The sequence below is a fragment of the Mercenaria mercenaria genome, chromosome 12 (genome assembly GCF_021730395.1).
Source record: "Mercenaria mercenaria strain notata chromosome 12, MADL_Memer_1, whole genome shotgun sequence".
NCBI lineage: Eukaryota > Metazoa > Mollusca > Bivalvia > Venerida > Veneridae > Mercenaria > Mercenaria mercenaria.
Window position 1 is genome coordinate 32,589,907 of NC_069372.1, and position 14,287 is coordinate 32,604,193.

General features: G+C 36.6%; 1 protein-coding gene across 9 annotated transcripts in view; it reads left to right on the top strand.

The window, feature by feature from the left end:
- The first annotated feature begins 827 nt into the window (after positions 1-827).
- LOC123534771 (mitochondrial sodium/calcium exchanger protein-like) overlaps positions 828-14,287 on the top strand; it is a 60,422-nt gene continuing 46,962 nt past the window's right edge. For 3 of the 9 annotated variants that reach the window (XM_045317188.2, XM_045317189.2, XM_045317186.2), the window contains exons 1-4: positions 828-1,288; positions 3,734-3,886; positions 9,010-9,062; positions 12,778-12,835. In XM_045317188.2, the coding sequence (XP_045173123.2) occupies positions 935-1,288; positions 3,734-3,886; positions 9,010-9,062; positions 12,778-12,835 (618 nt within the window). In that variant the 5' untranslated portion in view covers positions 828-934. Of the gene's footprint in view, positions 1,289-1,309; positions 1,430-2,686; positions 2,750-3,733; positions 3,887-9,009; positions 9,063-12,777; positions 12,836-14,287 lie in introns of those variants that run through there. The other 6 variants (XM_045317185.2, XM_045317187.2, XM_045317192.2 and 3 more) reach the window with 5 other exon arrangements.

Genomic DNA, 14,287 nt, shown 5'->3' on the forward strand with positions numbered 1-14,287 from the left:
TTCTACTTTTGAAACAATATATATCTATTATCTCCTTATTCATTGCACTTTACAATGTATGCAAGTACGGTGATACTTCAAAGATAGAGTCACAGCGCGTCAAGATAAAGAAAAAAGTTTCACCACAAAGTGAATGAATGAGGCAGGGTTAACCTGTCAGCATTGCTCCAAAAATAGCTTCAGCTTCACGGTTTTTGTGACGTAAAAGAGTAACTCTATCGATTTCAAAAAGGAGGAAAGGGCAATTTGATCTGCAAACAGTAGTATGTGTGGTCTGGTATTTCCCGAGTTCTTGGCCCTCTAAATGACATTGCTGAAGGAGTCAAGTCACAGATACGACAACTTGCTGATGACATCCTGCACTACAGGACCATCAAGTCTGCTTAGGAGCATCTATGACTACAAACTGAACAGACTCAATCAAACCGTGCCTGCAACATTTCCATTTATCTCGTGAAGTTTCATCTTTTTCCATTAGCTAACCTTCTTCAAGAGTGGGCTAACTATTGGCTGGAGAAATTCTTTGCCAAAAAGTGCCACCTAATCAGCACTATGAATAAGTCTAGCCACTTTTACAACACTAATCGCGAAATCCTCAAACAAGTCCTTAATTGACACTTGATACATGGAAACAACGCCTATAGTATAGATGTACTTTGTGGCAGCCTCATTTGCAAGGTGAAATAAACAGAGTGGAGTGCGTACACTGATCGGTTGCATCCATCATCTCCAAGGGCTAACAAAGAAGGATGTACCACTGACATGCTGAGGAGTGTACAGCTAGAGGCGATACCAAATGAGCCTAGAACGGGTGGTACGGTTTATAGTCAAGTGTTCAAAGTTCGCGCGTGCACGTGACCATTGATAAAAATAAACAAACAATATAATGTATATGTGCATTATGATAAGGTTTATCAACAAGTAAAATCATTAAATGTTGGCTACAATGATGGAATTAAAGATTAAACACTGTACCAAACTTATGGTATTCGTTGTCATTCTTGCAGTGCTGTGGTATTTTCATTCTAAAGCGAGCGAGTTTGGAACCGTTTTAGTTGAAAGTGAAAGTAGAGAAGAATTGAAGAAGGGCTTTCTTTTTACTTCGAATAGCAATGTCAAATTACAGTCAGACGCTTACAGACAAACAATTTTTAGCAGAGTGGGAAGCAGGGGTCTTCGGTGGGTACAAGATTCCGATTCTTATTCGTCTTCTCAAGGGGAACTACTCCAAACCGGAAGTGAATGGAATTCCACTGTGCTGGATGACAGCGATGATTCAGATGCAGATGTAAGTGGGCTTTCCCGTGTGCTAAGAAGAATTCCTGCCAAAACCATGCAAAGAATCAAAAGATTATTGCATTGAAGATGTTGAAAGATAATTGATTGTTCTGAGTTATTGAATATTGTTCAAGGACATGCAAAGGCACTTGTAATTGTTTTTGAATATTACCTTGAACTTGACTACTTAGCTTGTAATCATGCATGGAGGTAGCATAGAGAGTGAGTGGGGACAAAAGCACTTCAAAGTTATACGGTTTGGCACCGTGGCTTTGTTATCCTGTAATAAGTACCTGTCAATTAGTAACAATTAGGTGTAAATCAGACCTAATGTTTTTCCCAGGCATTTCCAGCAAATGGCACAGCGCCACTCCCCCTTTCCTGCGCGCAACACTACCCTTTGAGTGAGCCATATGTGCCACATGCCTTTTTAGCTTGTCTGGTGTTATCGTCACTCGTCCAACTAATTGTACGCAATATTGTGATTATTTTTGCACAGGTCAATATATCTCTCCTCCACGTACAACATATGAATTAGCTTTGAAACTTGGCACACTTAATTATCATCATTAGATGACCATGTAAGCCAAGAATCATAACTCTGATATGCATTTTGTCAGAATAATGACCCTTTTTGTACTTAGAAATTCTGAACTACCGGTAGGCATGTAAAATAGTGATAATTAGGTGTCTATGGTGATATCTCTCATAGGATTCTGAATGGAGCTCAGCAAGGAATTACATGTGGTATAATTACTAATTAGCACCAATTGTCTTGTTCACACTCCATCTCTATGCTACCTTCATGTTGTAATAGACAAGTTTGGCAAATTTGTAGTCCTAGGCATTGCACAATGTTAGCTAATAAACAGTATGATCATGATATTGAATTTGAGGTTTCAAAATCTATCTGTTATTACAGAAGGGGTATGATTCAAACTGAAAAGAATTATTCCACATTTCTGGACTTCCATGTCAAATGAATCTTTTAGAGTTATGGCTCCTTTCTGATTTGAAATATTACATTACATCAAAACATGGTGTCCTCAGCTTCTCCTGCAGTTTTCATCAAATTGAAATTAAACTTGGTATAAATCATCAGCATGAAGTGGACATGGTCATACTTTCAAGACTGTTTTGTACATTTAATTGTTTTGGATGTTTGGTCTAATGTGGACATTGTTTATTATTCTGTGGTGGTATGTGTCAATATGTGTTATACAATGTTGACTCTGTTCTTGTTTAAATTCGCTTGTGCTAGGAATAACACTTTAAATGCTGAAGGGAATTTATTTAAACTGCATGCAAAGGTTGAGGACATTAAGAGAAAGTTCAGTGTACAAGATCTATAACTCTACCTTGCTTACTGTTTGAATTATTTCTTCCTTCATCTAATTTGTCAATAACAATTTTCCCAGAGCACATGAACAAGTTGTCTTCTTTACACAGTGACAGAGGACATCAAGAAGAGGTGAACTTTTGCAAGAATCATACCCTCTTTACTTGAAACTTTTGATGGAAATTTATTTAACTTTATAAGTGTAATGAATTACAAGCTGCAGTGTATAAACCATGACTCTTGGATACATATTAAACACAGTAGTTCTGGATAACAGTCTTCCTCCTCTAACTAATAGCATACAATCCATTTCCCCTTTCCAGCCACCTTTATACAATATATTTGCTTCTACATGGGATAGCCCTGACCAGCATGGCTCTTGTTATAAACTTATTAGCAAGTTGAATGTAGGACGTTTTTTTTGGCCAGCGGCCATTTTGGCCTGGATGTTTCGACCTAGGATGTTTTGGCCAGGCATTTTTTGGGGGTAGGACGTTTTGGCCAAAAATAAATTGTGCTTCCATATCATGTAAAATATGGTCTGGAGATTATTCTAAAGAATGTTATAGTATAAGTGAACAAATTAAACTGATAATAAAACATACTCATGGTATTTTATTTTTATTTTTTATAATCTTTTTATATATATATATATATGTCCGGGCCAAAACGTCCGTCCTCTGTTTTATTTCATGCACAAAAATTCTACTCATTTCCATATTTTTACCATTGTCTTATTACAGTGTAGTGATGTACATAAAGTAGCAATGGCAGATCGATGTTCATTTGTGTATTGTATATGTGAAAAGATTTGCCATTTACAATAAATCAAAAGAGTTATGAAAATGAATTTTATTTACAATTATTTTTCTAAAAAAAAACATCAGTTATACTGTAACATATGATAACATATTAATATCCAGATCATATTTTGCATATTATGGAAATAAATTTTCTTTTTCCAAAACATCCTACCTCAAAAATTTTCTTGGCCAAAAGATCCTAGGCCAAAACGTCCGGGCCAAAACGTCCATGGCCAAAACGTCCGTCCTCCGTTTAATTTCATGCACAAAAATTCTACTCATTTCCACAATTTTTACCATTGTCTTATTACAGTGTAGTGATGTACATAAAGTAGCAATGGCAGATCGTTGTTCATTTGTGAACACTACAGATGATTGTCAGATAGATGAAGGTTTCCTTGACTACACATACTTTGTGTACTGTGACTTCAGTTCCGAATTGCTACCTCTTGGCATTGTTATATTGGTAAGTATTACTGTACATTTCATTTGACTATATGTACATATACTTTTTTAAGAAAAAATGCTAAGACCAAAATGTTGTGAAAATCACCACCAAAAAAAATGAACAAACTTGTAGAATATAAATTTAATATGATCATTGAGATCATGAAATAGCACGATAAGGCTGTGGAAGGAGTTTAGATTATGGTTAGCAAAGGTGCAAAATGATAGGCTTTTTTCGCGCTTTAAAGGCCCTTAATGCCTTTGTTTACACTTTTTGTTATGATCATAAAATATATGAATTGCTTGTTAAATCCTTTATTCTACTCACCCTGGCATAGGCATCACACCTTGGTTAAAGTTTTGCATGCAAGTACACATGGCTATCATTTAAAGGCATATAGCTTTGAAACTTATTTTTTCTTTTTCTAGGTCAATTACCAACCTCACTTGGTCAAGTCCCATAACTCTGACATGTATTTTGGCCAAATTATGCCCCCTTTTGGACTTAATCCTAGTTAAAGTTTTACATGCAAGTTACTATCTCCAAAACTGATGCAGATATTGAATTGAAACTTCACATGTGACTGTGGGGTCATAACACTTGGTGACAGCATCAAGAGCCATAACTCTAACATGCATTTTGGCCAAATTATGCCCTCTTTTGGACTTTGAAAATTCTGGTTAAAGTTTTGCGTGCAAGTACATATGGCTATCATTGAAAGGCATATAGCTTTGAAACTTATTTTTTCTTTTTCTATGTCAATTACCAACCTAACTGGGTCAAGTCCCATAACTCTGACATGTATTTTGGCCAAATTATGTCCCCCTTTTGGACTTAGAAAATCCTGGTTAAAGTTTCACATCCAAGTTACTATCTCCAAAACTAATGCAGATATTGAATTGAAACTTCACATGTGTCTTCAAGGTCATAAAACTAGGTGACAGCATCAAGAGCTATAGCTCTAACATGCATTTTGGCCAAATTATGCCCCCTTTTGGACTTAGAAAATCCTGGTTAAAGTTTTGTATGCAAGTACATATAGCTATTACTTTAAGGCATATAGCTCTGTAACTTATTTTGAGCTCGACTATTCAAAGAATAGTAGAGCTACTGGACTCACCCGTGTGTCAGCGTCCATGTCCGTGTTGGCGTCCCGGTTTTGTTAAGTTTTTGTATGTAAGCTGGTATCTCAGTAACCACTTGTGGGAATGGATTGAAACTTCACACACTTATTCACTGTGATAAACTGACTTACATTGCACAGGTTCCATAACTCTATTTTGCTTTTTTGCAAAATTATGCCCCTTTTTTTGAATTAGAAATTTTTGGTTAAGGTTTTGTATGTAAGCTGGTATTTCAGTACACACTAATGGTAATGGATTGAAACTTCACACACTTGTTCTCTGTCATTATCTAACATGCACTAAGCAGGTCCTATAACTATACTTTGCAGTTTTAGCTCACCAGAGCACAGAGTGCTCAAGGTGAGCTATTGTGACTGGTCATTGTCCAGCGTCCATCGTCCGTCAACATTTGCCTTGTGAACACTCTAGAGGACACATTAAATTAATTTTGTGATCCAATCTTTATGAAACTTGGTCAGAATGTTAGTAGCGATGATCTCTAGGACAAGTTGGATACTGGGTCATGTGGGTTCAAAAACTAGGTCAGTAGGCCAGATCAAAGGAAAAGCTTGTGAACACTCTAGAGGCCACAATTTTGTCTCAATCTTCATGAAACTTGGTCAGAATGTTTGTCTTGATGATTTCTAGGTCGAGTTCAAATTTGGTCATGTGGGGTCAAAAACTAGGTCACCCGGTCAAATCAAATAAAAGCTTGTGAACACTTTAGAGGCCACAATTTTGACTTAATCTTTATGAAACTTGGTCAGAATGTTTGTCTTGATTATTTCTAGTTCAAGTTTGAAACTGGGTCATGTGGGGCCAAAAACTAGGTCACCCGGTCAAATTAAAGGAAAAGCTTGTGAACACTTTAGAGGCCACAATTTTGACTCAATCTTTATGAATCTTGGTCAGAATGGTTGTCTTGATGATTTCTAGGTCAAGTTTGAAACTGGGTCATGTGGGGTCAAAAACTAGGTCACTATGCCAGATCAAAGGAAATTCTTGTCAACACTCTAGAGACCACAATTTAAGTTTGAAACTCATGAGAATTAATCAGAATATTTTTCTTGATAATCTATAGGTCATGGTTGAATCTGGGTCATTTTAGGTCAAAAACTAGGTCACCCGGTCAAATTAAAGGAAAAGCTTGTGAACACACTAGAGGCCACAGTTGTGACCCAATCTTTATGAAATTTTGTCAGAATGTTTATCTTGATGATTTCTAGGACAGATTTGAAACTGGGTCATATGGGGTCAAAAACTAGGTCAGTAGGCCAGATCAAAGGAAAAGTTTGTGAACACTCAAGAGGCCACAGTTGTGACTCAATTTTTATGAAATTTTGTCAGAATGTTTGTCTTGGTGATTTCTTGGTCAAGTTTGAATCTGGGTCATATGGGGTCAAAAACTAGGCCATAGGCCAGATCAAAGTAAAAGCTTGTGAACACTCTATAGGCCACAGTTGTGACTCAATCTTTATGAAATTATGTCAGAATGTTTGTCTTAACAGGGATTTTTTTCCTTCTTTATAAAGTACCCCTAAAAAGATCTTTTCCCAACTGAAAAATGCAATCTTTTTTCCCAATTATCATCCAAAAATTCCCTCAAATGACCAAATTAAGTTTGCATTTTGATGATTGCAGAAGGAAATCTTAGTTACATTGACATTCACCATGATTTAACCATTCAAACAGTTTGTTTGATGATATTTACATGGAATTTAAGGAAGAATCATTCTAAATGATGTTATTAATTAACTATAAAAATTCCCAATCTGAGTAAAAACCCCGCTATTTTCCCCAATATATCTGGTACCGGACCTTTTCCCAAAAGGGCAAAGAAAACCCACTGCTTAATGTTTGAAACTGGGTCATGTGGGGTCAAAAAGTAGGTCAGTAGGCCAGATCAAAGGAAAAGCTTGTGAACACAGAGGCTACAGGTGTGACCCAATATTTTTAAAATTTTGTTAGAATATTTGTCTTGATGATTTCTAGGTCAAATTCAAAACTGGATCATGTGGGGTCCAAAACTAGGTCAGTAGGCCAGATCAAAGGAAAAGCTTGTAAATGCTCTAGAGGCCACAGTTCTGACTCAATCTTTATGACACTTTGGTCATGGCCCTCTTGTTTCAAAATTAGGCCCCTTTTTTCACTTAGAAGTTTTTGGTTAAGTTTTTGTATGTAAGCTTGTATCTAAGTATCCACTAATGGGAATGGATTGAAACTTCACACACTTGTTTACTGTCATGATCTGACATGCACTGTGCAGGTCCCATAACTCTGCTTTGCTTTTTGTACCCCCCGAACAACAAAGTTGTAAGGGGGGGGTATACTGGTTTCAGGTTGTCTGTCCGTGTGTCTGTCTGTCCGTAGACACAATCTTTTGCACACCATCTCTCCTCATCCCCTTGACACAGTTTAATGAAACTTCACACAAGTGATCAGTAACAGCAGTAGTTGTGCATGGGGCATGTTAGGTTCTTTCAGAAAAAAAAATTGCAGAGTTACAGGACTTTGTTTTTTGTTAATATTCTATATACATAGACACAATCTTGTGCGCACCATCTCTCCTCATCCCCTTGACACAATTTAACGAAACTTCACACAAGTGGTCAGTACCAACCCTAGTTGTGCATGGTGCATGTTACGTTCTTTTAGATAAATATTCTGCAGAGTTATGGGACTTTGTTTCTTGTTAACATACTATGTACATACAGTCTGCATATGCAATCTTGTGCGCGCCTAATCTTCCAAACCTTTGCACACAATTTAATTAAACTTCACACAAGTGATCAGTACCAACCCTAGTTGTGCATGGTGCATGTTACGTTCTTTTAGATAAATATTCTGCATGTTATACATACAGTCCATATAATTATGCAATCTTGTGTGCGTCAGATTGCAATGTACTGTGTCAGTGCATGCGGGGGGTACATTCATCACCTTTAGTGATAGCTCTAGTTTTTGAAAATTATGCCCCATTTTAAATTTAGCAGTTTTTGGTTAAGTTTTTGATGTAAGCTTGTATCTCAGTATCCACTAGTGGGAATGGATTGAAACTTCACACACTTGACCACTGTCATGAGCAGATAAACAATATGCAGGTTCCATAACCCTGTTTCTCATTTTTACAGAATTATACCACTTTTTCGACTTTTGTATTCGTTCAATTGACAAGGCTGTTGAATAGTCAAGCGTTGCTGTCCTCCGACAGCTCTTGTTTCTTTTCTAGGTCAGTTACCAACCTCACTGGGTCAAGTCCCATAACTCTGACATGTATTTTGGGCAAGTTATGCCTCCTTTTAGACTTAGAAAATCACCACATCGGGACGACGTGCAGAGCACATGTTCTGGATGGCTCACTTCAAATTCAAGGTCACACTTAGGGCTCAAAGGTCATTATGACTTTGTTTTGTGTCCGCTCTGTAACTCTTGAACTGCTTAAAGGATTTTAAAGAAACTTAGCACAAATGTTCACCACATCAAGACTACATGCAGAGCGCATGTTTTGGATGGCTCACTTCAAGGTCAAGGTCACACTTAGGAGTCAAAGGTTATACTTGAACCCCTTGAAGAATTTCGAAGAAACTTGACACAAATGTTCACCATATCGTGACAACGTACATATGTAAAGCACCCATACACGGGACTCTTAACACAATGTTAGTAATTTTAGATGGAGGAGCTCACAACTCTTGGTTTATTTTTTATTTTGTTTTTGTTGGGTTTAATATTGCACTGAAACAATTATAGATCATATTGCAACTTTCCAGCTTTGATGGTGGAGGAAAGCCCCAATTGCCCATCTGTGCATTATTTCATCATGAGTGCGCACCTGGGCAGAACAACCGACCTTTCAAAAGCCAGCTGGATGGCTTCTTTACTTTTTCAAATTAAATTGTTTTCAGGATATCCGTTGAAGGTAGTCAGTTAATGTAGATGTTACAGAGCTGAAATATCAAACAAACACAAAATATTTACAATTAAAAATTCTTTTACATTGTCATACACAACTTCCAGGTTTTATGGTGGCTGTTCCTGTTTGTAGGGCTGGCTGTAACAGCAGATGATTTGTAAGTAGGCTTAAAGTCTTTTTAAATATTCCAGGTAGTATCTTTTACCATTAACCTTGTCTCCTTATGTAGATTTACACCCAATTTTGTCTCACCTTGTTGTTGCTGTAAGGCTGTTTATATTTTGTAATTCTGTAGTCTGTAGACCTCTTGCATTGTAAAGTATTTGCAATTCAATAATGTCAAGATATGGATATACATCCCAGGGAAGTTTCAACACATGTACGTCTTGAGCATTGAAATTTGTCCAGCCGCTAAGGTGACTAGGTCTTAGACTAGCTGACAAACTGGTAAACCAAACAGCTAGTCAGACCTACCAGTATGTATCTTGCAAATAAATTTTCCTCTGGTGACCTTGCCTTAATGATTTGTGTACCAATGATTTTCAAATGAATGAAATTGTGAGGTCAGTTATTTTAGGAATCTGGCAAATCACTCCGTGTTAAAAACTATTAACAGTCAGCTAATGGGCTTGAAATACTGCTCATGACTAATCTTTTTGTTGAAGTTCACATCAGACAGGGTCTTTTAATCAACAATATATGAGTCCTATCACAAAGATGTTCTGTCATATCTTCTTAATTGAAGCTGCAACTCATATATTTGCACTGACTCCTAGATGCTTAGCTCATTATATGGTATCAGATAAAGACTTCCACTACTGTAAGTTTATGACCATGATGCCTTGACTGTACTTGCCTGTAATGCTGAAACTCGTCTGCCTATAAGCTGGAACTCCCATACTGCTTGAATAGTTCATCAAACTATGTGTTTAAACTTCCTATCTTTGTCTCAGCTTTCAGATACTCAGCTTATATATCCTATACAACATTCGCCGGAACTCTCCTCTTATCTGTCAAAATAGCTTAAACTTTGTCTCAACTTTCCGTTGCTCAGCTTTTCTTTATTTCCATCTATAGCATTTGACTACCGTATATAGGTTAGGTATAGCTTCTATGTTCTGGCTTTATATCTAAACTCTTTTTCTAGCTATGATGCTGAAACCTTTCTTCAGTCTGTGAAGATTGAACACCTTCCTCTTTTAAATAATTTATCTGCCCTGAGGAAAGCCAGCTAGCTAGTTAAATGGCCCTCTTGTCTTTATTTCCAACTATAGCATTCGACTACTGTTATATAGATTAGGTATAGCTTCTATGGTCTGGCTTTATATCTAAACTCTTTTTCTAGCTATGATGCTGAAACCTTTCTTCAATCTGTGAAGATTGAACACCTTCTTTTAAATAATTTATCTGCCCTGAGGAAAGCCAGCTAACTAGTTAAATGGCACTAGGATAAATCATTTATGGAAATCGCAAAGTGTGTACATTATTTGCTGGATACGGTATCAATTTTCTGCTCTGCTGTTTATACCTTAGCTGTCCTGTGCTTTTTACAAAAGGGCATTCTGATTGGTGCTATTTATAGAGGGTGTTTCTGATTGGTTTAAATTTGTATGTAGTATTTTACAATTGCTCTAACAATTGATTTGTTCATAAGGTCTAATGGGTGATACTGGGATCATTAACCCAAGTCAACCATGAAGTATCCAGACCCTGTTTAGTGTTATTTCTAGAGTTCACAAAGGGGAGGGTGCTGACTAAAACGGTATAGGCTAATTTAAATTTTGCACACAAAAAAATCTAGGGCACTTTTCACAGGCTCGGTAATCAGCTGGCCGCTTACGAACGCCTTTTTGACATTACACAGGATCCATACTCTTTATCAATTAGTTTTAACACTTCATTGATTCTCGTTACCTTTGTGCACTCGCCGTGACATAATTTGCTGATCAAAAAATCGTCGAGGCATGTCAACAGGGAAATTGGCGGGATTTAGCAGAAGATCAAAGGCAAGAGGGCGCATTTTAAGGGCAGCGTGGCGGCAGTAAAAAAGGGCAGGGCAGGGCGCCCCGTTGCGTCGCTCTAGAAATAACTCTACTGTTGTTAACACCAATGCAGCTACAGCAAAAGTACAATGCAAAGGATTTAAAAAAAAAACATGCTGGGTGTTATCATCATCATTATTTATGATTACATCTAAAATAGTCCTACTTATATTGTAAAGTATACTAGGGATGGCAACGAATATTCGAATATTCGAATATTCGTTCATTACACGAATATTCGAATACTGTTTCACTATTTGAATATTCGGAAAAAATATAAGATCATGAAAAATAAATAAAACCCAAATGAAAGAACAAAAAATGTTTGTTTATCTAATTTGCCGAAACCCGCTTTCATTATAAATTCGCACGAAAATGGCTTCTTTCTTTGTCAGACGTGTCATTTTGTATATTAGCAAAGTTTGAAACTTAAACTTGTATATTAGCGTACCGAGATTGTACATCGCTATGGTGATGACAGTGTACACGTAGTTAATACCGCTAATTGCTTACCTTTAGAAATTTTTAATGGTCACAAATTGATGTAAATCGGTTAGAGCTCGCCTTGTTTTCGGTAGGTGCGAACCGTGTGTAATTAAAAATGATCAGACAGCACTTCAACTAATTACTCGGATTTCAATCAAAGTCGATAAAAGACGTATTTGTGTAAAGAAAAATGCCGAAAAGTGTAGCAAACAAGTCAAATGGGATGCATATCATTTTTTGACGTAAATCGGATTATCTGAATGAAATGACGAATAAATGCATTTTGTATGGTTAACTTTTAAAAAAAAAAATCAATACTCAATTTTCAGACAAAGAGACTTAAAGTTAAGCCATTTTTTTCCTTAAAATTACCCTTATCCCACCCGCAGTGAATCTACTGTCAAAATGCAAGCAATGCCTTTGAAGTATTTCACTCGATCATCCTATAAGAAGTCGGTTACGTGTAATATGCGTTGAAAAACTTCACTTACGCGAGGGCTACACCCCTGTAAGAAATAAATAAATTCTATATAAATTATTTGTATATAAAGGCAAACAACGATTATTTTATACTCCAAAAGATAAACAAGCGATGAGAACGATTTGTCAGTTTTAATTCGTCAATGACTTCCGGTGTAAACGAAAGTAGAATTAATGCATGTCGCTGATTAGGGTATGAAAAACACGTAGGATTTTGAGCTGATTTGTTGATCACTTGAAGACCGAATATTCGAATATTCGTTCGGAAGGTTGACCGAATATTCGAATACCAAAAATGCTATTCGTTGCCATCCCTAAAGTATACCCAATTAAATGGTATCCAGTCTTACTTATAAAGTATTTTTGATACATATCTTGTTACATTCATTAACTTAATGCTGGTAAATATTCATGGGAGATTGAAATTTTCAAGTTGCACTGTTTCCGAATGAAGGTGAAAAATAATACCACTGCTTATATTATTCAGTCTAAAGAATTATGTAAGAACCACACAGGTCTTGACTTTCCCTGGTAAAATTGTCACTTACCGGTAATAGAATTAATTTATGCAGTGGAGCGTTCAGGAGGGATTTTAAATGGTATTTAATAGAAAAGTCACTTTATACAGGTGGTCGCATGTTAGTCTTATGTATGATTTTGACTGTCAGGTTTGTATACTTGCAAAACCTGACTATCACTTTTTCCTCACTACTGCAAACAATTTCTTTTTAATCAATGACTTGCAAATCCAGAGATAAGTAACCCTTATTAGGAAAACTTTGTTTCCAATGGAAGACAGTATTTTAAATGATAAAACCTTTTTGAAATGACCATACCCTGTGTAGCTTTTCTTTTATATTTCAGTTTCTGTCCAGCATTGGCTGTTATATCTGATACATTGAGACTGAGTCATAATGTAGCTATATCCTTTCACTTGTCTAAAAGGAGACTACACAGATATTCTACTTTTTATAATATTATATTATGTTACATGTTTAATTGACTAGAAAGTTATTTTTAACAAGTAAATTATTGGTCTTCTTCCCATCTCGGGAACTATAAGATTGCTCAGTTCTGTCCATCCTCAGCAGGGCTGATTTTCAAATTACTTGACACAAATGTTGAGCATATCAAGACGTGTTGCTACAAGAGCAAAATATATACCTCACAGGTCAAAGTCACACTTAGAGATTAAATATCAGTTGTGCTGTCTGTATGTATTACTATAGTCAGTTTGCTGCCTGGCTGCTTCATACCAATGATGTGATTAATGGTTCTAGTAGCTTCCATGCTTGGCACTAGGCATTTAGAGGATAAATCAGCCCAGTGGTATAATGTGATTGGGTGGGGTAGCAGGGTAATATTACAATGAGGTAGCACAGTATTAAGTTTGGCATTGCGCTTTCTGTTTCAAGTGGACACTATTGTTGATATGATTGAAAAAATGTTGAAAAAGAAGCTTAAGCCAACCAAATAAACACACAGGCCATAACTTCTTTATACATGGATGGATATTCAAATAGCTTGGTGTATACATACACTTTAATAAGATGACATGTTCCTTATGAGAATTAGAACCATACTTTAGAGGTCAAGGTCACACTTCACGTCCTGTCTAATATATCTCCTCCACTGGGGGAGACATATTGTTTTTGCCTGGTCTGTCCATCCGTCCTTCCATCCGTCCATCTCACTTCATTTCCGGTCAATAACTGGAGAACCATTTGACCTAGAACCTTTAGACTTCATAGGGTGGTGGGGCTTATGGAATAGACAACCCCTATTGTTTCTGGAGATCACTTTTTCAAAGGTCAAGGTCACATGGGCCTGAACATGGAAAACTATTTCCGATCAATAGCTTGAGAACCACCTGACCCAGAATGTTGAAACTTCATAGGATGATTGGTCATGCAGAGTAGATGACCCTTATTGATCTTGGGTTACTCTATTAAAGGTCAAGGTCATAGGAGTCTGAACAAGGAAAACCATTTCCAATTAATAACTTGAGAACCACTTGACCCAGAATGTTGAAACTTCATAGGATGATTGGACATGCAGAGTAGATGACTCTTATAGTTTTTTGAATCACTCCATCAAAGGTCAAGGCCACGGGGGCTGAACATAGAAAATTCTTTCCAATCAATAACTTGATAACCACTTGACCCAGAATGTTGAAACTTATTAGGATGATTGGACACGCAGAGTAGAGAGACATGCACTTTTCTACAAAAACATCTTCTAGTTGTTTCATACAATTACTCACAGGACACTCTTGTGTACTAGTATTTTTAGTGGGAATAGTTCTAGTCTAAATTTAGTAATTTCTAAAACAGACTAATTAAAATAATTGTTTAAATTTTGTTTGTCAAAACTG